Below are 24,522 nucleotides of genomic sequence, written 5' to 3'. Positions count from 1 at the left end.
GCCACTTTCCTGGACCTCTGGTTAGAGGGAGGTTTTCTTGTTACTTTTTTTTTTTTTGGTCTCAGTGTCTTGGCTTTTCAGGGTTGCCCGCTCTTGCAGTTTGCCCTCTGGAATACCTGAGGCAAAAAGAAAGCCCAGATGCTCACCACCTTATCGTTCCTCAGGTCTCAGAGCCCCTGCTGGGCTGCTGCTTCTCTCATGTTTCAGTGTCTTCTTAGGTTTGTTGTATAATGTGCAGAGTTTTCTGTCATACGTAGTGGGGCAGTAGGGAGAAGTAGGTCAGAGCTTATCTTCTGGAAGTGGAAGGCCTCCTGTCTTGTCTTAATTAAAAAAAAAAAAGGAGGGACGCCTGGGTGGCTCAGTCGGTTAAGCGTCTGCCTTCGGCTCAGGTCATGATCCCAGGGTCCTGGGGTCAAGTCCCACATCGGGCTCCTGCTCAGCGGGAAGCCTGCTTCTCCCTCTCCCACTCCCCCTGCTTGTGTTCCCTTTCTCGCTGTGTCTCTCTCTGTCAAAGAAATAAATAAAATCTTTAAAGAAAAAAAAAAAAGAGAGAGAGAGGAAAGAAAGGAAGAGTCCAAGAACTATTTTTTTGCTAGTTAGGAGTGTGTAAACTATTACTGTTGTTTCAGTTGTGCATTTGCAGCTATACTGGCAAGAATATTAAACATGCTCCTGGGGCGCCTGGGTGGCTCAGTCGGTTAAGCGGCTGCCTTCGGCTCAGGTCATGATCCCAGGGTCCTGGGATGGAGCCCCGCATCGGGCTCCCTGCTCGGCGGAGAGCCTGCTTCTCCCTCTCCTTCTGTCTGCCGCTCTGCCTACTTGTGCTATCTCTGTTAAATAAATAAAAATCTTAAAAAAAAAAAAAAATGCTCCTGGTAGTTAATATGTAGCAAATGAGTAATTGAGAAAATCTGAAGTTAATTTACTAGTAAAAATCAAACCCAATAAAATCTGATCCAAGTTTTGTAAAAGGCTTATTTGTATCACTAATATTACTTACCGTATGAACTTCCAGAGCGATTACAGCAACCAGTTTTAGGTTTAAAAATCCAGAAAACTTTCAAAAGCCTAAAGCTGGACAGTAACAGAGCACTTACAGCAGATGACACCACTGACCCTTACTCCTCATGTTTTGATGGTCTGTAAACTGATTCTTAAGGATCAACAATCTCTCTCTCTTTTTCTCTCACCTATGTTAATATATTGGTTTTTTTAGTCTCCAGAGTCACTTTATCAAACTACAAGTAAAATTAAATGGAAGTCTGCTGACTTCTAATACAAAATTAGTGGATCAGAACATTATTATATAAGATATAAAAAGACACGCAAGGTTACTTTGTAGGTTCTTGCACTGTAGTTAAGGCCCAGCTGAGTTTCATCCTCTCCATTCTGAAGCTTTCATGGGAGCAGAAATGAAAAATGGCCACATGAAGGTGGTAGCATAGGAATTCCCTGCTGCAGCCTTGGTTTTTCTTTTTTTGTTATGGGGTTTTGGGGGTTGGTTTGTTTTTTTGGGAGGGGTTGGTAATTCTCTGTCCTAGAGCACTATTTTTAAAGCCAGTTGCAAGAAATTGTTAACATAGCCTTAGATTCATGCGCTGGTGTGTTTTAAAGCTCTCCTATATGTCTGACTCCATGATAGGGTATTTCTGTACCATTATCTATGGGCCCCACTCCGAGAGACTCTGATGGCCCCACAGTGTATGCTGAGCATCAGAATTCCCTGAAACTTCCCACATGACTCTAAAATGCAACCAAAGTGGAGAGCCCGTGCGCTAGAATTTAGCTTACCATCTGTAATACGTGTTTTCTTGGGGGACTGGCAGCGCTTTCTTCTGCCTCTGGGACCATTCATTCCGCAGAAGTTTAGATGAGCCCTCGGGGGCAGCTTTGCACAGAGGCAGATCCAGGCCTGTGACCAGCACTGCCGAGGGGGACGCTGCCCCGTGCACAGTCCCAGTCAGCTGACTCAGAAGCTCCCTCCTGCTTCCAGGAACACGGCAAGCAGGCATTCCCAATACCCAGCTCTGGCCCACAGCTTCACGCGGTAAAGGCAGCACAGATGTGAGCACTCTCTTTAAATAGAAGCTTCGTGCCCGAAGTGGGAATTCTCGTTGGTGCTAAAAACAGTGGTACTGCCTTTACTGAGATAACAGGCGTAGTAATACTGCTACTCTTAGCATCCATCTTGTGCTGGATGCTTCATATTATTTATTCACCAGCACTTCAACTCTGGGTGGCTTCTTTTGGTTTAACAGTTTTTTTACTAGAAACATGATTGGATAATATGCTTGTGATTATTTAAAATATGATGCGGAAAGTGAAAATCCCACACCGTATCCCAGCGCACATGCACATGAGCACACACATCCACACCCCTGGCTCTGCAGAGGTAAGCACTGTAGAAATTTGGTAGGAAGGTCTTGGATTCTTTTCTGTGCATATGTTTTTTAATTTCAACTTTTAATTATATCATTTATTTAAACATACAATTTAAAAATATCCTGTGGCTTGTTTTTTACATTAACATTAGGTTATCTTGAAAATCTTTATTACTATATAATGGACTTCCTCTTTCTTTTTAAAAATAAACTTTTTTAGAAGAGTTGTAGCTTTACAGAAAAGTTGCAGAGATAATGTAGAGCATTCTCCCATGCCCCATACCCAATTTCCTCTCTTGTCAACGTCTTAACATTTTTTTCATTCTCTTTTTTTAATAGACTTTTTTGAAGCAGTTTTAGGTATACAGAAAAGTTGAGCAGAAAGTACAGAGAATTTCCATCCACCCTCCAACTCCCACCTCTCTTTGCCCTATTATTAACATCTTGCATTAGTGGGATACTTTTGATACAGTTGATAAGCCAGTATTGATCCATTATTATTAACTAAAGTCCACAGTATACGTTAGTGTTTGTTCTTTGTGTTGTACATTATATGAGTCTTGACAAACATATAGTGACATGTATCCTTCATTGCAGTATAGTACAGAATAGTCTCATTGCCCGAAATATCCTCTGTGCTCTTACTTATTCATCCCCCCTTCCGTGCCATCATCCCCGGGCAACCACTTACCTTTTTCCTGTCTCCAAGGTTTTGCCCTTTCCAGAATGTCATAGAGTTGGAATCCTACAGTACGTAGTCTTGTCAGATTAGCTTCTTACACTTAGTCATGTGCATTTAAAGTTCCTCCATGTCTTTTCATGGCTTGAAAATTCATTTCTTTTCATCACTGAATAATAGTACCACGGTTTGTTTATTCATTCACCCATTGGAGGACATTTTGGCTGCTTCTGTATTTTGGCAGTTATGAATAAAGCTGCTTTAAACATTTATTTGCAGGTTTTTGTGTGGACATAAGTTTTCAGCTCATTGGGGCACCTGGCTGGCTCAGTCGATAGAGCATGCGACTCTTGATCTTGGCATTATAAATTTGAGCCCCACATTGGGTGTAGAGATTATTTAAAAAAAAAATAAAATCTTTAAAAAAACTGAAAAAAAAAAAGGTTTTCAGCTCCTTTGGGGAAATACCAAGAAGTGTAATTATTGGACCATATGGTATAAGTGTGATTACTTGTTCTTTCTTAATGGCTGCGTACAAAGATATATATTATTGATAATCATTACCCTCATTGATGGGCATTTAAGTTTTAAATTTTTTGCTGTTACAAATAATGCTATAACATACTTTTAAATATACATCTTCTGCACACATACTAATATTTCTGCAGGACGCATTCCTAAAAAATTGCTCTGACCAGGACCATGTGAGTTTGCCTTGCCAAAGGCACGTTGTCGACCACAGTCTCCTGCCCTCAGCTGCACTTAGTATTATCACATCTTCCTGAGTCTCAAGAGAAAGATTTAGGCTGGAACCTGAGGATTTGGAGGTCAGACTTAAAGATGATACCCGAATGAAGTTTCCTAGGGAGAAAGTGTAGAGCGAAAAGAGAGAACCTACAGCAGAATACTGTGTAACTCCCCTCGTCTGATGGTCAGGTAGAGAACTGCCCTGGTGGAAAGAGGAACTGGGGTAAGTGTTGTCAGAAAAGCTGGTGTGGATTTCAGGGAAGAGGACATGGTCCTCTGAGTTTACACTTTGCTGAGGGAGGTGAAGACTGAAATGTGTTCATTATATTCAAGAACAGTGAGACCTTTGACCTTAGTGAATAGAGCGGACTTGACAGGGCCAAAACTCACATTGAAATAGATTGTGGGGTGAGTGGGAGGTGAAGAAATGGCCGTTAAGTAAATAGCCTTTAAAGAAGGAGAGAAAGTCAAGTGAGATAGCTGAAGGGTAAGCAGAGGCCACAGAGTTTTGTTTCTGCCAGACTTAAGCTTTTGTGAAAGTTAGTAGAAAGGAACTAGTAGAAAAATGGATTATAGGAGATGTAATTTACAGAGATTGTATGCAGATTGGGTTGAGGCCAAGAATGGGGAAGAGGACACATTTCCAGATTGAGACCTTTTGCAAAGAAAAGTGAATTTTGTATTTGCTCTTAAGGTAAAAATACTGTAATTTTGAGTTGAATCTTTTGCCCCTGGAAATTCTCAAAGGTTTTGCTGTTCGAAGGTACTTTTGGAAGGCTCTAGCTCAATTCCAGTTCCTTGGAAGGAATCAGAATTAACCCAATGCCAGGTTCATTTGTTGGAAATGAGTGTTGTGTCTAGCTTTCATTGTAAATGGCTTGGTGACCCACTGGGGTCACATATCAGTGAGGTTACTGATGAGATTACCTGTTATCACGGTAATAACTTTCATGAATTGTCAAATGTGGAATTTAAAGCTATTGATTTAAAAAACTAATTTGTCAAACCAACTGAACATCATAGATCATAAAATGAACTAAGTCAATGTATTTGATAGTCAAAATATTATCAGCTGTCCATGTTTTGACTTATATTAAACGCAGCATTACCTTTTCCTTTGCCTTTTTTCAGACTTAATAAAAATTAATTTTTATTCTTAATCTTGATTGCTGAATTTCCAGATATTATGATCTCTAACATGTTAGAAGAAACAGAAGCTGAAAATACCTCAAGAGGCTGTAGTGATGGGAATTTGTCAGAACAAAATTTAACAATTAGAAGGTACAAATGTAATGCTTGGGTTTCAAAATACACAAATACAATATGATGAGGCCAAAGAACACAGTTTGGCATTTGTTAATTTTTTATTTTGAAATTTCAAATTTACAGAGAAATTGTAAGACTAATACAGAGAACTTCTGCATACCCTTTACCCAGATTTCCCACTTGTAGATATTGGCCTTCTCATTTCCCCCCCTTTATTCTGTATTTTTTTCTGAACCATTTGAGAATAAGTTGCAGATATATTGCTCCATCACTATTTCAGTGTCTATTGTCTGAAAACAAGGATACTTTCCTACATAACCAGCCAGCCAGACCAGGACAGTACCAATGTTATATTACACCATCTAATTCCCACATTACTGGGAAAATTTCCCAGATTTTCCCAGTAATGTCCTTTATGACACAAAAATGCATACACACACGTACAAACCTACTTTCTGTTTTCCTTCTTTTTTTTTTGAATCCAGAGTGCAAGTCAGGATTGTATACTGCATTTACTGTCCTGTCTCTTCAGTCTCCTTTTGCCTGGAAGAGTTCCTTAGTATATACCCTTGTCTTTCATTACCTTGACATTTTTGAAGGTACAGTCCAATCACTTTGTAGAACATTCCTCAATTTTGTTCCTCAGATGTTTCTTCATAATTAGATGCAGGTTACGTAGTTTTGGCAAGAATATCCTAGAACTGATGCTGTGTTCTTACTGCATCATCTGAGGAGGTGCACACTGTCCACCCATCTCACTGTTGGGCACTTGAATTTATACCACTTGGTAAAGTAATAAATGCCAAGTGTCTCCACTGTAAAATTGTATTTTGTATAAGTTAATAAGTAATAAATATTTTGTAGGGAGATACTTTTAGACAATGTAAATATCCTGTTCTGTCAAACTTATGTCTGCTAGTTTTTACATCCACTAATGATGATTCTTGCTTGAATCATTTATTACTGAGATGGCTGCCAAGTGAGAATTTTCTAATTCCATCATTACTTCTACTTCTGTAGATTGGCATTCTGCTGGAAGAGAGAGCAGTGCCTTCTCCCTGTTCATTTATATCAGTGTGGACTCCTGGAATCCTAGCGTTTTAGTCAATATATTATAATCCATTGCTCTCATTGTTTATTTTGAATGCTCAGGTTGTCTCAGATTTGGCCAGCAGGAACCTTTTCAAGGTGATGCCTGTGTTCTTTTGACATCTCCCCATCATTGTTTGAGTGTGGCACAAAATATTCCAGGCTCATCTTGTACTTTCCCTGGTCCAGCACTGCATTCAGGCTTTTCTCTGAGGAGCTCTCGGTTTCTTTCATGGAGAGTGTATTTGGAAAACAAGATCTGGGCAGTAAGTATGCTCATCACAGCAGGGGTTTCTTTGCTTCCAAGTCCTCTCAGCAGCCAGATCTAGAATAGATACATGTGTGTGTGCGCATGTGCACAGGAGTGCATACATACACACTTCTGTTTTTACATCTATTTGTCTGTACAGTGTATAAGAACCATGAGTTTCCACCAGTACCTCCAGTTCTGATCCAACACAGTAGAATTTGTTCTAATCTTCTGTCTGTCTCTCCCTTCTCTGACAGAGCAATCTAACTCCCATTTTTCTAATATATGTATTTATGTAACCAGTTCCCTTGCATGTTACTAGTCACTTGACCACACAGGTCAGAGGTGGCCCAGTCCTGCCAGCCCCGAACTTGCCAGACCGCTTCTTTGGCTCCAGCCCCAGCCCCTGCACACAGCAGCAGCTGGGCAAACCAGCGTCCCCTTTGTCTTAGAGAAATTCTGTAATGGCATGTTTTGTGTTTTAATTTACATTTCTTTCATTATATTGTCGTCAGTTTGTAAATGTAGCCTTTACTAGGGTAAACATTGATGGTGAAATAGGAAGTATTTAAGAGAGTATTCAAGGGTCAGAACACATAGAGTAGGGGCGCCTGGCTGGCTCCGTCAGTGGAGTGTGCAACTTTTGATCTCAGGGTTGTGAGTTTGAACCTCACGTTGGGTGTAGAGATTACTTTAAAAAAAATAAAATCTTAAAACAGAGAAACTTGAGAGAATACCACCCTTATTCATCATCAGAAGAGGGTTATTTATTAGCATTTTACTTACGATAACAGTATTAAGTCCTGTTGGCAGTGTGCTGAGGCAGGAGGTAAAGTTGGTGTGATTTTTTCCCACAGTTGACTAAGGGCCTGGTATCATCCTGTTTTCTTCAGGTGACCTTTTTCTGTAAATCAGGAGTTATTTTTAGTTACCATCAAGTGACAAGTTTAACAAAATCACATAGTTTTTTTTCCTTAGAAAAATATTTCACTAACGCAATTAGGCAAGAAAGTGAAATAAAAGGCATCCAGATTGGAAAGGAAGAAGTAAAACTATTTTTATTTGCAAATGACATGATCTTGTATATAGAAAATCCTAAAGAATGTATTAAGAAGCCATCAGAACTAATAAATGAGTCCACCAAGATTGCTGGATGAAAAATCAACACACATACCAGAGGGGAGGTGGGTGGGGGACAGGAGAAATAGATGATTGGGATTAAGGAGGGCACTTGTCATGATGAGCACCGGGGGATGTATGGAACTGTTGAGTCACTGTATTGTACACCTGAAATTAATACTACACTGTATGTTAACTAGCTGGAGTTTAAATAAAACTTTAAAAAATCACACAAAGTCAGTTTTATTTCTATACACTTGCAGTGAACAACCTAAAAATGAAATTAAGTAAACTGTTTCATTTGTAATAGCATCAAAAAGATAGAATTACTGTTAGGAATAAATTTAACAGAGAAGTATAAAACTTACCATCTGAAAAATACAAAATATTGTTGAAAGAAGACCTAAGTAAATGGAAAAACATCCCATGTTTATGGATTGGAGGACTTAATATTGGTGAAATGGCAGTAACTGATCTACAGATTAAATGCAATCCCTATTAAAATAACAGCTGGTTTCTGTGCAGAAATTGACAGTTGATCCTAAAATTCACATGAGAACTAAAGGAACCCAGAATAGCCAAACAATCTTAAAGAAGAAATTTAAAATTGTATGATGGTCTCATATAGACAAACATATATATATATCCGTGGACTAGAATCGAGAGTCCAGAAATTAACTGTCATATTTATGGTCAGTTGATTTTCAAAAATGATACCAAGACAATTCAGTGGGAGAAGAAGAATCTTTTCAACAAATGGTCCTGGATCAACTGGATATCCACACACAAAAGAATGAAATTGGTTCCCTATCTCACAGTGTATATAAAAATTAACTCAATGGAAGAGCTAAAACCAAAAAACTCTTAGAAAAAAATAGGAGTAAATCTTCTTTACCATGGATTAGGCATGATTTCTTAAATATGACACCCAAAGGACAAGCAACAAAAAGAAAAAAATGAATAAATTAGGCTTCATTAAAATTTAAAAATTTTCATACTTCCTGAGACACCATCAACAAAGTAAAGGGACAATCCATACAACAGGAGGATGTATTTGCATATCATATAACTGATAAGGATCTAGTATCCAGAATATATAAACAACTCTTAAAACTCAATAAAAAGCTCAGTTTCAAGTGGGCAAATGATGCGAATATACATGTCTCCAAAGAAGATATATGAATGGCCAGCAAGCACATGGAAAGAAACTCAGCATCTTCAGCCATCAGGAAAATGCAAACTAAAACCACAGTAAGATAATATGTCATTCCCACTCAGAGTTGCTTTAGTCAAAAAGACAGGTAATACCAAGTGTTGATGTGACCCAACAGTTTCACTCCTAGGTATATATTGAAGAGAAGTGAAAACACACAAAAACTTTGACATGAATGTTCATAATGTTATTCATAATAGTCTGAAAGCATAAGTAACCTGTATGTCCATCAACAGAATAAGTAAAAAGCGCTGTGTTGGTACCATGGCATCTTATTTGGCAATAAAAAGGAATGAAGTGCTAATTCATGTTGCAGTATGGATGGACCTTGAAAACACTTCGCGCAGTGAAAGAAATAAGTCACAAGAGATTGTGTATGGAGAGAGAAAATAGACTGGTTTTGCCTGGTGCTAGGGAAGTTGAGGGGGATGGGGAGTGACTGTTAATAGATACGGGGTTCCTTTCTGGGATGCCGAAGATGCTCTACACCAGATGGTGGTGTTGGCTGCGCAAATCTGAATACACTAAAGACCATTGAATCATACACTTCAAGTGGGTGAATTTTGTGGTCGGGGAATTATATCTCAATAAAGCTGTTACTAAATGGTGTTTTATGTAAGCTAAGTTTAGGTTTGTTTTCATTTTGTCCGAAAGAATATTCCAAGTGAAATGACTGGCAACATTATTCCTTATGGATGATGAAAATGTGTAATTCTCCTTGATTGCTTTTGGATTCCCAAAGCAATTTTTTGAGCCTCCCACCAAGTGGACTTGAAGAATTAGCTGATTGAGCTGAGTTCATTTCTGTCACACATACTATGCGTCCCCCTGCCAAGCCCTTTGCTCCCCAGACTGAAATATTCCTTTTACAGATTCTCCCCACCCTCCTCCACAGTGATCGAAACATTTGTTCCTATCTCCTGTCATCGAAAATATTCTAAATCATATTTGATTTTGAACTTTCCAGAGTTGAGTTTGGTTTCAGAGTTGAGTTCTATCATGCCTCTCTTCACAATTTCACATTCTTCCGTTATGTCACAATTTTACCCAACTGTATTTAGCTTCATTCACATCGCCAGGTGTATCTTTCCTCTGTTTCTCTTACTGTATGTCTTGTGGCTCTGCATCCCCTTTTTCTGGCAGTTTTAGTCATATCTTTGGGTAGGCAGAATTCTAGTTTACATTTCAAGTTTGACTTGCAATTTAAGTCTTTTTAGGTGGGGAAAGAAATGCATTAGTGCTACTTCTAATCTGTATGATGTTTTAATGCCTTTTTTATGGTCAGAGTGTTTTAATGGGGAAACTAAAGAATTGAGGCAATTAAGAAAAGTAATTTGTGTTTCAGTAATTTAATAAAAAGCTTCGGATAAGTGAATTGGTGATAGAGTCAGTGCTGTGTTAAACAACAATGACAATAATACCAACCGGACGGACTTTGAACACCAAGACCAACTATATTTGCATCTCCAAATAATTTGGGTATGTTAACACTGAAGAGAATGAGGAGAGGATTTTGAAATTCATTATTACCTAAATTACATATGATGTTAAAAAGTGAATAGCTGTGGGCACCTGGGTGGCTCAGCGGTTAAGCGTCTGCCTTCGGCTCGGGTCATGATCCCAGGGTCCTGGATTCGAGCCCCGCATCGGGCTCCCTGCTCAGTGGAGAGCCTGCTTCTCCCTCTCCCTCTGCCGCTCCCCCTGCTTGTGCTCTGTCTGTCTCTCTCTGTCAAATAAGTAAATAAAATCTTAAAAAAAAATGAATAATAGCTAGTCAATACCTACTTTATAAGTGTATTATGCATTTGATTACTTTGACTCAGAACAAGGCCTCAGAAGTATTTGGAGTAAAAACAACTAGCAAACTTGATTGATTTCTGTGCTATAAGCCTCTCTAAAAATGCTATAAATTAATTTAGAAGCTTTATGAAAATTAATTAGATATATGTGTTTAACAGTAGATGCAGCGGCATGGCATCACAAGCCAACTTGGAATTCAGTAGTTGAAGCTTGCATATTTGTAGTCTTTCTCCCAAATTTGACTTGCATATCATTGAAAACTCTTCCTGTAATCTTAATAAAGAGAAATGAAATCTATATTTTGACAAATGAAACAATATACAATTTCCTACTCTTTTGGAGGAGCACTTTAGAATAGTTGCTGTAAATTCTGCATAATGGTGGGCTTTTTCCTAATCTTCTATTTTTATTTTTATATGCCATATTAGCAAAGAATAAAAATTAGAGAGTGGCATTTCGTTCTAGATAAGATGATGGCATATCAGGTCTCAACATTTTTATTTGCTAGAGTGTTCCAGTTTGAATCTTGAAGTATGTTTGTCCTAAAATATTTTAGGATAAAGGTTTAAACGGTTACACATCATTCTGTAAAGTTAAATATAGATACGATGTGGGGCCATGCATGAATGGTCAAGAAAGAATTCTTGAGATGATTTCGGTGCAAAAAGGTGCTTTTATTACAGCACCGGGAAAGGACTCGTGGGCAGAAAGAGGTGCATGTTTGCTGAATGAAGCTGGTGGTTATATGCTTAGTGCTCAAGGGGAGGGGATGTGCAGGGAGTATTAGATCATAAATATCTGCGAACTTCTACTCATAAAACTACTTCTGCAAGATTTCTCTGGTGCTTATCATTCAGCTTGATGTTAACTATCGGTGAGATGTACAGGCAGTCATGAGACCCTTGAAGAATGTAGCAACCGGCACGTATTTGATCCTTATCAGAACTCTGCAGGCTGTAGGTCAGCCTTCTGGGCTAAAGGTGAACATTTTTCTGCTGCTGTCTCTCATCAGACATACTTTAAAATTCCAGTTTAAAAAATTCAAAGGTAAAGATTTAGAAGATTTTGTACAGTTTGCCAGTGTTCTTCTCCTTTGCTGCTCTCAGTGACCTGTATCAGTTTTCTATTTGTATCAGACTATAAACGTACTTGAACCTACCTTTTTCTTGCTACATTTATACCCAGGTGATGTGACTTAGTTGTCTGTGTTGCAGTGTGTGGACATTAAAATGCCTGAAATTGACATCAGGAACCAGGTTGTTGCCCTTTTCCTTTGTCACTTAGCCTAGTTAAGGGGTGTGGAGACCTAGTAAATGCGAAATATTTCATTGTGTTCAAGTATGTGGATTTTCTGCTTCAGCTGGACAGAGTAATTTGTTAAAAACACATATTTTGAAGTTGGTATAGTCAACCAGAGTACCGAAACCACTTGGGGTACTTACAACAGAGAACATTTAATGCAGGGAATTGGTGATAACAGAGAGTGGTGCTGCTGAGAGCTGGGCAAGGCACAGAGTGACCCAGAGATGAGTGATAGCTGGAAGCCACCGCCACTCCTGGGCCACTCCTGGACCACCCCTGAGCCACCCCTGAGCCACGCCAGGGCTACCAGTAGAAGCTGGAACCTTGACCACTTTAAGAGTAGTAGCTGGAGGGGCCCCTGGGTGGCTCAGATGGTTGGGCGTCTGCCTTTGGCTCGGGTCATGATCCCGGGGTCCTGGGATCGAGCCCCGCATCGGGCTCTCTGCTCAGCGGGAAGCCTGCTTCTCCCTCTCCCACTCCCCTTGCTTGTGTTCCCTCTCTCGCTGTGTCTCTCTCTGTTAAATAAATAAATAAAGTCTTTAAAAAAAAAAAAAAGTAGTAGCTGGAGCTCCTGCCAAAAAGCAGAGCCAAGGAAGAAAGACGAAAGGTTTTGGGAAGAAACCCTGGCTCCGTCTCCCCTGGCTCCAGCCTCCTGCAGCGCAGAGCCAAGTGGTAGAAGCAGGGAGGCTAGACCGGCCCGGGCATGGCACTGGAGATAAATCAGTAGTGAGGGGTTGGATCCCTGTTCCTCCAGATGCTGTCCCCCTGCCCCTTGATCTCCCTCGAATGTGTCCTGGGTAAAGTGAAAATCTAAAACTACACCCGCACTCGGTTCTGAGGGCATGAGGGCCCTCTGGCTGGCATCCTTGGTGACCCCTTTCCCTTCACGTCTGCATGCCTTCCCAAGTGGGGTTCTAAGTGGACCAACATGGCCTTCTCTGACAATGGAGAATTTCTTTGGGGGTAATAGTACATGATTAGCTTGTATCTCTCTCTAACAAATTTCTAAACAGGTGTACAGTGCAGTCAGTTTTGGAATGCCCTCACTTTATCACTTTCTGATGATTGAGATCAGCTAGCCTATGACATGAGTCCATAAAATGGGATGTCTCTTTCTCTTTTAGATATTGGAAAAATAGTGTGACTTCTGTCTCTTCTGAAACTGATCTTGCATGATTAATCCAGACTAATTAATGAATACCCAGTAGAGGAAACAGCATCAGTTGAGGAAGAATAAACATTTAATTGTTGCTTCCATTATACAATAAAAAGGGATGTAATCCAGTTCAAATGTTCAAACACATAGAGCCTTCTCTGAGGTGCCCAATAAAATGTTGAATTTATAGCAACTCTATTGTGAAAGCTGTTATGTTTATGATTTGACTTGAAGAAGTTTATAGCTGAAAGACCCTGAGAAATCTTCTAAAAGAATCCTTTTGTTGAAAAGGAAACTAGCATTCCCACTTTTAATTTTCAGAAGACCCAAATTAATTAAAAAATGCCTAAATCAACCTTAAAAACAACTTTTTAAAATTATAAAAGCCTTGTGCCAATTATAGAATATCCAAAAAATGGTGAGAGTATGTGTATGTGTATGTTTCCCATGTGTACTCAGTCATTCATTCAGCAAATATGTACAGAGCACCTACTGTCAGGCATTGTACTAGACACCGGGGAAATATTAGTGGGCAGAGCAGTCACAATTTTTCATTTAATTTCAATTCTCATAGAACTTTCTGGTGGAAAAGGAAACAGACAATAATTATGTATGTCAGGTGGTAGTCCGTGCCATGAAGGGAGTTAAGGAGAGCAAGGAGAGCGGGGATGCTGTTTTATAGAGAGTCAGGGAAGGCCCTCTGAGGAGCCAACATTTGAAGTCATCTGATGAAGCAAGAGGGCGAGCCATGTTTTTTCCTGGAGGAAGGAGGGGTCTTTCTAGGCAAAGGGAATGGAGAGAAGTATTGTAAAAAGGTTGATGCATGTTTGTTCAGATTTTTTCTGTGCATATACTCGGCTTATAAAGAACAGTAGCTTACACTGCACCTCCGGTTTTTTCACTTAACAATCTACCTTCCTTTGTCTTTAATAGCTGTGTAGCGTTTTATCATATGCATATACCTTAACTTATTTGACCAGTTCTCCATGGTGAACATTTGTGTTGTTTCTAGGTTCTCGGTACTGCTGAGAGTGTGGCTATAAATATCTTTATGCACATACATAAATACTGTTGTGTGTGTTTTTCTACAACAGTGGTTCTCAACCCACCTTTTTTTTAAATTATTTTTTAAAGATTTTATCTATTCATTTATTTTAGAGAGAGAGAGAGTGAGTGGAGGTAGGAGGGAGAGGGAGGGGGAAAGAATCTCAAGAAGACTCTGTGCTGATCCCAACGAAGGGGCTTGATTTCAACGACCCTGAGATCATGACCTGAGCCAAAACCAAGAGCTGGGAGTTCAACCGACTGCGCCACCCAGGTGCCCCAACTCAACCCACTTTAAAGAGCTTAAGAAAATACAGATGCTCAGGTTTTATTCAGACCGCTTTCTAAATCAGGATGTCTGGAGGTGGGATCCAGGACTTTTTTGGTATTTTTAAAAAGTTCCTTGAATGACTCCAGTATGTGGTCAGGGTTGAGAACCGCATCTGTGGGATGATTCTTAGAAGTGGCCTGGCTGAGTCAGTGATAAAGACATGGTCCATTTTAGTTGATAGTGCAAAGTTGTTCCCTGTATTAGAATTAGGAGCAACTGCCAGTAGTAGAAACCTAAAGTAAGTTGGCTTAAACAAGATAGTTTCTTTTTTCTATGAAATTCTTTACATAGGTAGTCCAGGGCTGGTACGGTAGTTTTATTATGCGGAGTCCTCAGGTACCCGGGTTCCTTCTGGCTTTTGTGTTTTCTGACCTCAGGGAAATCTAATCTCAGGCGAGGAGGGGAGGGTTGGTTAACGCTCCTGCCGTGATGTTCATGTTGCAGGCAGCGCAGTGAAGGAAGGGTTGAAGGGCGCAGACCAGCTGTTCTCTTAAAAGATGCCTAGAAACGTCCATAGAACACTTCTGCTTGGTTTTGTTTATCTGCAAAAAGAGGAGAAGGGAGAGCCGCAGCCGCTAGGCGTCCCTGCCCCGTCCCGCCGGAGAGCTGTAAGCGTCTGCCCTCTGCCCCCAGTGCCAGGACCTTACGGCTTTGTCGCAGGGATGAAAACCTCGGACAGTACATCGGCCTGGCGGGGAGGCAAAATCAGCGCAGTTCAGACTCAGGCAAAACGGTTATAAACTTGACCATGAGGAGAAAATAATGTGTTGAAGACCCGTTCTTTAATTGCGTACAGTTCTCTTCTGATGTTTTAGCTCTCTCAGGGGAGGGAATCTCTTGCCTGTCAGCAGGGTGTTACTTATGAACATCCTCGTTGGAACATACTGCTCAAGGAGGACCTCTTCATGCGTCATTATTATTCGAATTAAATATTGTTACACTCGGATATAAAAAGTAGTTTGACCTGTGCCTTTTCTTTGTCCTTGCAGTGGACGAAGGTCGCAGTAAGGAGCCTGACCGTTTGCAGGTGTTCCACAAGAAAGCCATAATGCCTTACGGCGTTTATAAGAAACAGCAGAAGGACCCGAGCGAGGAGGCCGCCGTGCTGCAGTATGCGGGGCTGGTGGGGCAGGCGTGCTCTGAGCGGATGCTGCTGCTGCGGAACTGAGGTCATCCGCACCCCTCACCCCCTCACCCCCTCGCCCCCGCGCCCCCGCGCCCAGGGAGGCTCCCGGCCTGCCCACAGAGGAGGCGTCTTTTATTTTGGCTCTCTGTGGCTTTTCTAGAGTATTTTGTGGCAATGTATTTGTGAGAATCTCCTGGTTAATATAAAGATTTTAAAAATAGGTTGTGACCTAGCCTCCTCGTGGGGGTTTATCATTTTGGAAGTTTGTTTTATGAACAAGCTACGGTATAAACTCCTTGTGTTAATATTTTGGAAAGTAAAATGAGTAAGTGGATCTTAAGTCATTTAAATCACCATCGTGCTTTTTTTGTCAAAGAAATTACAGCAGACTTTTCTCAGACCCATTTAAGACATTAGTTTATGCTCCAAGACTGGAAGGCTGGGGAGAAGGTGGGGCGTCGGTTTTCTCTCTTGGAAAACGTCTTCTCAAGAGAACGGAACTGTTGTTCCTCAGTGTTCAGTATTACTGCTGAATGTTACGTAGTTAATAGAAAACTCAGAGAAAGAAAATACAAACCTTAAAGAAAGGACGTCGTGTGAACGTCAGATGTTCGTTTACCCAGGACAGCCTCCGTCATATCTGTTGTCTCGGCACACTTGTTTTTCCTAGTATCATTATTACTCTCAAATAATCTTACTCTCAAAAGTATCCCAGTTGGACAACAAAATATGTGATTACCCTAGTTGTATATATATTATTTGCTCTGTTTCTAAAAATCTCAGAAATGGAGGTTTTTGTAGGTTTTGTTTGGGTTTTTGGTTTTTTTGTTTTGTTTTTTAGAAAAATGTTGGCTCCTGCCTTGACCTAAGACCCATCAGAAGTAACTATACACACTCCTTAGAACTCAAGACACTTGTCTTTGGTTATTGATTAAAAACTAGTTAATATCTGACCACTTTTATAGCTGTGCAACAAATCATGTTTAATGAAGCGTAGGAATCATTTTGACCTCTGTTCCAGGGCAAGAGGTGGAGCAACCCGTTTCTTGCTCTTTGATTTGGGAGTCAGCACATGCTAGCTCCTTGTCCTCTCACTTTCTCTTGGCCCCTCACCCAGTCAGCAAATGTCCCTTGTCCACCCCCGTCAAGGTGGCGGGCCCTGTGCTAGGAGGAAGGAGACTCAGCATATTGGCTCACAGAACGGAGCTGTGTTGGAGGTGATAATGGCAGAGGAGGGTTAGTTTCCTGTGCTCTTTCTCAGCTGACCCCCATCTTCTGTGTCAGCAGCTTGGCCATGGAGTTCATCCCATTGCCCATTTTGCCTGTTTTCTATTGATCTTTTTTAAAAACCATACTATAAAACGTAGTACTTTGAAACCCACTACTGGTTTTAAACTTTTCTCCTAAAGGCACTGAATTTGGGTAAGACATTAGAAAATAACTTCAGTTAGCTAAAAGAGGGATCATAAAACAATGATTTTAAAAATCACATGTCTAGAAAGTCAACATCCAAATAAACTGTATTTATTCATTCAGACGGGGGTGTGTGTTTGTGTGTGTGTGTGTGTGTGTATAACACCTGCCGTACGCAGGTATTTTGCCAACTGAGGATAGAGGAGTGAGGAAAGCCATTTTCTCTGATTGTGTGGATTTTGCATTCTTCTGGGATTTTGTTCTTCAAAATAGCCTCCCAAGAGTATTTGATAGGCTCTTGTGTGGAACTGCCTTCAGAACCTACAGAACTTTTTTTTCTTTTTCCCTCTAAAATGAAGATAGCTTAATGTTTTTAGGTTTACAAAATGGTACTCACTGTAAGCAATTCAGACATTAATAAAACTATAAATATAATCTGAAATTCTACCATACCAGAGAAGGAGAGAACTGTTATATATCTATACACAGACATACATTAATTTGAATATAAGTAGAATTATGCTGTATACACTGCTTTGTGGACATGCCTGAATTTTGAAAGAAGTTTCAAAGTAGGACTTCGGAAGTGTTGTGAGTAATCTGAGTACTAGGAAAGTCAGTGGGTTGGGTCGCATCTTGGTACCCTTGGCGTTGGAATGTTCACGTTGCTGCCATCTGCGTCACACCCATGCTTAGGTCCGTGATTGGCGGGTAGAACGGGAGCCCTGAAGATCACAACTCTTGAGTATCCCATGAAAGGAAAACCTGACTCTTACATCGTACCATGACTCTGGTTTCCTCCTGCAGAATTCAGTTAGGGTTCCTTCAGAGGAAAGTGATCGATCACATCCTTGTCCGGGAACCGGGGTGCTGCCCCTGAGGGCAGGATTCAAGGTTGGCTGCAGTGAACGGCCAGAGAGAACTGGGCACGAAGATTCTTCTGCTCGGTTGCTGTATTCATGTGCTGCTCTTTTGGGAATCGATAGTGTATTGATCCTAATGAGTTAATTATTTGTTCTTTTGCGCCCTGGCTGAGTATTAATAGCGTGCTAGAAAAGGACAGCAAGGCAAGTGACCCGGCTTTGCCAGTCGACGTGCAGTCTAGCTGAGAAATCTGGTTTTATGTTCATGGCTTTCATCCAAAGAAAGACACTCGAGAACCTTTCAAAGACAATTTCTATGTTTTCAAGGCTGGAAGCTGCGCATTTACCCTCTTAGAGTTGTAGTTCCCTCATGGATGCGGGTAAATTCACACCTGCCTCCTCGTCTCAGGAGCAGAAATGTAATTGAGGTTTTCCACGCTGCCGTCTTTATTTAAATTCTTCCAGTTCTGTGAGATTTTTTGTTATTTTTTAAAAATGTAATCTGAGCACTTTTTTTAATATTCTATAAAAGAGGCTATTACCAAATGAATATATTATTCATTTGATTAAAAATTATTTAGATAAGAAATTATTACTGTTTATCTTTGCTTTCAGACAACGTATCCTATTTTTTATCCATTTTGCAAAATACCTCTTGTGTGTGGTTTCTTAACATAGCAGAACCTATTATGTAAATGAACCTTTTCAGATATCTGAGCAGTATGTGGTTTGATTTTATAGGCTTTATACTATTATAGTGTGAATAAAAATGAGAAGGAATATGATGACCAGCTATCTAGAAAGTGTTGGTGGTTTCTAACTTTAAAGAAAAGAAGGAAGTGAAATGGAAACATAATGTTTGATCTAGAAGTTATTCAAATGTGTATCTTTTCCAAAAGAAAACCAGTGACTGTAAAACAAAACAAGTCTGATTGCATGTGATTTTTTTTTGCTCTCGTGTATGCCTTTTGAACAGTCCATTTGATAAATCTTGAATGAAAAAAAAAAATAAAGCTGTTTCTATCTGCCGTGGCTCTTGCTGGTCAGTACTTAGAAGACGTATGTTTCCTTACTTTTCGGTTTTTTTACTACATTTTACCTGTAGTGAATATGCAGAAAACAGAGGTAAAACATTGGCTATATGAATCATAATATCTCATTTACAGTAATTATGGGAATTCCAGATCATTTGGTTACCTAAATCAAAGCATGGTGGATTCCTTTCTCAGGAATAAATAAAAATAAAATAAATCTCACTTTAAGCAAAACATCTGGATTTCACATGAGAAATTAGGAAATAGACATTCTTTTACCCACGGGGATTAGGCATGGGATTTAGGTAGCAAACTCAAATATAATTTCTCTTAAAAAGCTTAGTTTACAGAGAAATTCTCATAAATATAAAGCAAAGTATAATCATTCATAATAGTACACGGTATATTTATGGAATACGTTTACAAGCATTTTGTGTGGTTTTTTTTTTTTATAATAAAGAGGACCCTAGTAGGTTTAGGATAAAATGAATCCTATTTTCCAAGTGATTTAAATTGGTTATAATACCCACTGACATTTTTTTTTTCCCAGAATGGAAGTAGCTTTGTTGTTTTTCTTCCTTGAAGTGGCCCGTGTTCACCAGGGAGCACTTAGGCAGTGTAGAAAAATCTACGGAAGAAAATACAAAATCTGTTACCATGCCATCAGTAACCACCACCCCTGCCATTCACACTTCGATGTTGTACCCTTTCAAACTTTTTTCTACCTACATGTATGTATATGTCTTGTTTTATTTTTAAATAAAAATAGAATCATGCTATGTATATTGTTTCATGATTTTGAACATTTTAATCCATTGTGAACATGCAAATAAATGAGGAAGAATATAATTGTTTTAATGGCTGTTCGATAATAGTCTGCTGTGTCTAGTATCTTTTGAGAAAGGGGGCTTGAGACTTGAGCCCCACCTCATGGGCACTCGGAGTTGTAATTGACCTGCATTAATGGTTCTCATCAGTTGTTTGTAACACTCAGTCACATGGTTCTTACCACTCATTTTCCCCGATCCTATGCCTTTCCCCGACAGTAGGGATTTCCTCTGAACTCGAACGTTCAGGTATAGCTTTTAAAAGTTAGTTCCACCTCCTCTCATTGTCCCTCAACTAAATATTTTCTAGGAGACTATCCTTCCATTTTTACAGTTTGAACGTCTCTAAAATTCCCAATTAGAAAATGTCTTACTTAAAAGCTTAAGGTTATTTAAAATTAAGGTTCTGATTCATTGATTCTTTATACAACAGAGGCCCTTAACATGGGTACCTGGAAAGGGTGTGCCATCGTTAATTTAGCCAAGATTTTTACTTTAAAAAATATGCTGGCTTTTTAAGATTTAATTCTAAGTAAAATTGCATTTTTATATCGGTTGGATATCACAGTTGGTATCTTCAGTCCAGTCCTGTCTAGGAAATAGTTTCCTATTGACAGTCTAATTCTCAATTAGACCAAGAATTGAAGTTGCTAAATATATTTGGCATGCCAAATTTTTATTCATTTAGAGCTCCAAAATAGCTTGCAGATTTTTATCACTTGGGTTCCTCACCATATCTCTCCACCTGTAATATGAAGCAATTCCAAATGGATGTGCTGTTAAAAAACAAAACAAAACTGAGGGCACCTGGGTGGCTTAGTCGGTTAAGCGTCTGACTCTTGATTTCAGTTCAGGTCATGGTCTCAGGGTCGTGGGATCGAGCCCCTCATTAGGCTCTGTGCTCAGTGGGGAGTCTGCTTGGGATTCTCTCCCTTTCTCTCCCTCCCACTCTGCCCCTCTCCTCGTGTGCAATCTCTCTCTCTCTCAAATAAAATCTTTAAAAGAAATGAAACCTAGCACAGCAAATCTTAATGTTATGTGGCATTTGTGATTTTTAAGAATTACCCTTTAATATGGAATTCAATAATAAATGTTTCAGCCACCTCGGAGGAGAGAAAGACATCCTTCACTTGTCTGGTATGCATTAGGCAGACCAAGAGTGACTAGCATAAATATCTGTTTCTTTGATCATTACAGTTTGATTAAAACCAATAGACAAAAAGTGGTTTCTAAAATTAGTCAAATGTTGCATGCTAAAGCCATCATACCAAAACGTATAAATGTTGTGCTCCCTGCTTGTGTAATTCAACTCTGTGATTTTTGGATCATATTTTCCCCTGAACCTTAATTTTTTGTGCTTTTGTCAGTCTGTGCCAGGGTCTTAAAATCATCTAACACTGGCCTTTTATAAAATTTTATTTAATTAGTGTTAAATCAGGACTCATGAATACTTCATAAAGTCCCATTCATCACACTTTGTTAATTCAGTATTCAGTGAGTCTGAATAGCATCTCTCAACTAATGGAGCTTTTTGATCATGAAATAAGAAAAATAGCATTTTAAGTTTGTGAATTCAGAGCTTAAGGATCTTAGCTCAGTTGTATGTGGACACTTCTATATACTTTCAGCATATTTGAAAATGTTCAGAGATGACCAGATTGGAATTTGGAAGCTAACTATTGCTGATGCTTTATTGACCATTAGAGCAAAGATTATATGTACATACATATACAGTGAAAGAGAGTGTGTGCTTAATGAAAGCTCACTAGTAAGAGTATGATTATTCTCAATTTTAATTCAAACAATCAGCTCAATATAGTTGCCTCTTGAACAACACGGGCTTTCATGGGTCCACTTCTACGCAGATTTTTTGCAATAAATACAGTACTGTGCTGTCAGTGTATTTTCCTTGATTTTCTTAATAACATTGTGTTTTCTCTACGAGAGCTTACTTTATTGTAGGAATACAGTATATGACACATATGACATAGGAAATATGTGTTAATCGACTGTTTATGTTGGTAAGGCTTCTGGTCAACAGGAGGCTATTAGGAGTTAAGTTTTTGGGAGTCGAAAGTTATCTGCAGATTTTTGACTACGCAGGGGGTCGATGTCCCGTGTTGTTCAACGGTCAACTAAACAGGCTTCGATGTATAGGACTATTGTAGAAGTCCTACAAACTGATCAGGCTGCCCTGTCCACAGTAGCCACATGTGTCTATTTCATTTAATTACAATTAAAATTTAGTTCTCAGCCTCACTAGCTACATGTCAGGGGCTCATAGCTAGCCATGTGGGGCCCCTGGGTTGCTGTAACAGGTTACCACGCTGTAACCTGCATGGCTGAAAACAGCATGTATTGATTCTCACAGTTCTGAAGGCTGGAAGTCCAAAATCAAGGTATCGACGGGGCCTGCTCACTCCGATCGATCCAGGGAGAGTCTTTCTTTGCGCCTTTCAGCCGCTGCAGATCACCAGCAGTGCTCGGTGTTCCTTGGCTGGCAGCTGCCTCATTTCCAGTTTTGCCTCCCTCTTCCCAAGGCCATCTTCTGTGTGTTTCTCTATGTCAGCTCCTCATAAGGATACCAGTCATACTGGATTTAGGGCTCACCCTAATCTAGTTATGACCTTATCTTAATACACCGGCAAGGCACTGAGGGCTAGGACTTCAACATGTCTTTTTGTCAGGGGGCTAGGGGCAGGGAAGGACACAATTCCTTTTTCTTCAGTAGGCTCCATGCCCAACAGGGGACTTGAACTCATGACCCCGAGATCAAGAGTCACATGCTCTACCCACTGAGCCGCCAGGCACCCCTGTGGGGGACACAATTGAACCCACGAGAGCGGCCATATGGGAAGGTGCAGATACAGAACGATTCTGCTGTCGCAAGTTCTAGTGGACGGTGCTGCAGAAAGGCCATCTTTCGAAATGAAAATGTCATGGTTTGATATATTTTATACATTTCTACACGGCAAAACACCATGGAGCTAATGCAGCAAAACATTCAGGGCAACTTACTTTGATGTTTTCTGGTTTCTCATTGTAATTTACATTGAGCAGTCTAGGCCCATCTTTGATTAAAGTGTAGCTGCCCATACGTATGAATTTGCTGTATCTCATTACCACAAGGCTGCCTCAGTTTCCCGATATAACTGCCACGTCGCTGTGATTTAAAGTTAAACGCATGGGGGCGCCTGGGTGGCTCAGTTGGGTAAGCTCAGGTCATGATCTCAGGGTTGTGAGATCGAGCCCCATGTCAGACTCCTCACTGAGCGAGTCAGATTCTCTCTCCCTCTGCCCCTCCCCTCAAATAAATAAAATCTTTAAAGTTAAAATATGTGCAGAGATAATGTTTAATGAACAATTTGAATGACTAGAGATTAATCCAGAAATATTTCTAAAGTATTTATGCTCTTCTCTTATTTCCTTTTTTCTTTTTTAAGATTTTATTTACTTGAGAGAGAGAGTACAAGCAGGGGGAGGAGCAGAGTGAGAGGGAGAAGCAAAGTCCTCGCTGAACAGGGAGCCCGACATGGGGCTCAGTCCCAGGACCCTGAGATCATGACCTGAACTGAAGGCAGACACTTAAACAACTGAGCCACCCAGGTGTTTCTATTATTTCCATTTTTATATTGCATCTCAGATTTTCTTTCAGGTTTCTAGTTCTAGTTACATGTTTATTTTGATCAAGTAGAAAAAAAAATTTTTATAGATTTATCAATAAAAATCTTTGAATCTATACCAATAAAAGGATTTATATGCATCTCTCCCAAAAATATGCAGTGAACTGTGTGCAGAAGAAAATGGGAAAAATAAATCTTCATTACACATCTCTCTGTACCGTTGAATACACAGCTGGTGGTTACCTCACAGGAATAAGTCCAGAAGACAGAATAGATTGATTTACAGGTCTGCCTTAGAGATTTTTTTATGCCTTTACTATTGTATTTTTAAGGGTGATTTTGATTACTGTTGTTTTTTTCCCCAGTACAGCCTACTTCTGACCCAAACTGCCTATCAATGTCCTCAACGTGGAGATCTTCATGGAATTTCACTAGAGGCGCATGATGTAGGTTCGGAGACATTCGTTTGGATTCACTTCACCAGACTGTCTGCGGCCACCCAAGAACAGAGCTGGCGGGCCGGGGCGCGGGGCGGGGGAGGGGGTGGTCCGCGGGAGCCCCTGAGGTTGGTCAGCGGCCTCCAGGGGGCTCTGCACAGTGTGAGGGCAATGCCTACAGGAATTAAGGATCACTGTCTCTGGTCTCCCTGGTCATCTGCCTATTCTTGAGAGCCAACTGTGATTTACTTAATTCTGTTCCATCTGCTTTTTATAAGACGGCCAGAGAAACATCCACGTGTGGCCAACTGCGTGTAATTATGAAGTCTGCATCTACAGCCGCTGGTGGTTCATGCTTGCAGTAATTAATATTTCTGATAATGTCACCAAAGATGCTGTCAAGAGGGTTTGGAAATAAAGGATCCAAGTTGGGAGGAGAGGGTCTGGAGACCACTTTCAGCTTACGATAATGAGCGCATTGTTCATTTCTATTACTCCTTTATTGCCTTTGTTAAGATATGGAAACTGTCCTATGTCAGCATTACCAGCGAGTGATGATGAATCTCAGGCCTTGCTTATCTGCAGGTTGCTTATCCAGGGCTCTTCACCATCTGGAACATAACGGAGTATCCAAAAGTAAGGTTAAAAAGAAAACAAACAAACAAACCAACTTGGCTCTTAGAAGCTAAATTGGGCTTGAATCCGGGCTCTAGAGCTCATGCCTTACTCAAGGGAAAGCCACTGGGCCATGAGGCATAAGGAGAAGAAATTTTTGGTGCCAAAGGAAAAGGATAAAGTGAACTGGGAGGGTGTACATCACCT

The 24,522-nt window shown here is 40.1% G+C and overlaps 1 protein-coding gene across 19 annotated transcripts in view; it reads left to right on the top strand.

The window, feature by feature from the left end:
- Window positions 1–24,170, top strand: part of ATE1 (arginyltransferase 1) — a 175,134-nt gene extending 150,964 nt beyond the window's left edge. For 7 of the 19 annotated variants that reach the window (XM_064595365.1, XM_064595357.1, XM_064595356.1 and 4 more), the window contains one exon: window positions 15,367–18,811. In XM_064595365.1, the coding sequence (XP_064451435.1) occupies window positions 15,367–15,426 (60 nt within the window). In that variant the 3' untranslated portion in view covers window positions 15,427–18,811. Of the gene's footprint in view, window positions 1–15,366; window positions 18,812–23,628 lie in introns of those variants that run through there. The other 12 variants (XM_064595355.1, XM_064595351.1, XM_064595354.1 and 9 more) reach the window with 7 other exon arrangements.
- The last annotated feature ends 352 nt before the right edge of the window (window positions 24,171–24,522 follow it).

Source organism: Mirounga angustirostris, unplaced genomic scaffold, assembly GCF_029215605.1.
Source record: "Mirounga angustirostris isolate CCGP_5_RB_7025 unplaced genomic scaffold, mMirAng1.0.hap1 SCAF_6, whole genome shotgun sequence".
Lineage (NCBI taxonomy): Eukaryota > Metazoa > Chordata > Mammalia > Carnivora > Phocidae > Mirounga > Mirounga angustirostris.
This window is presented reverse-complemented; position numbering and strand designations above follow the sequence as displayed.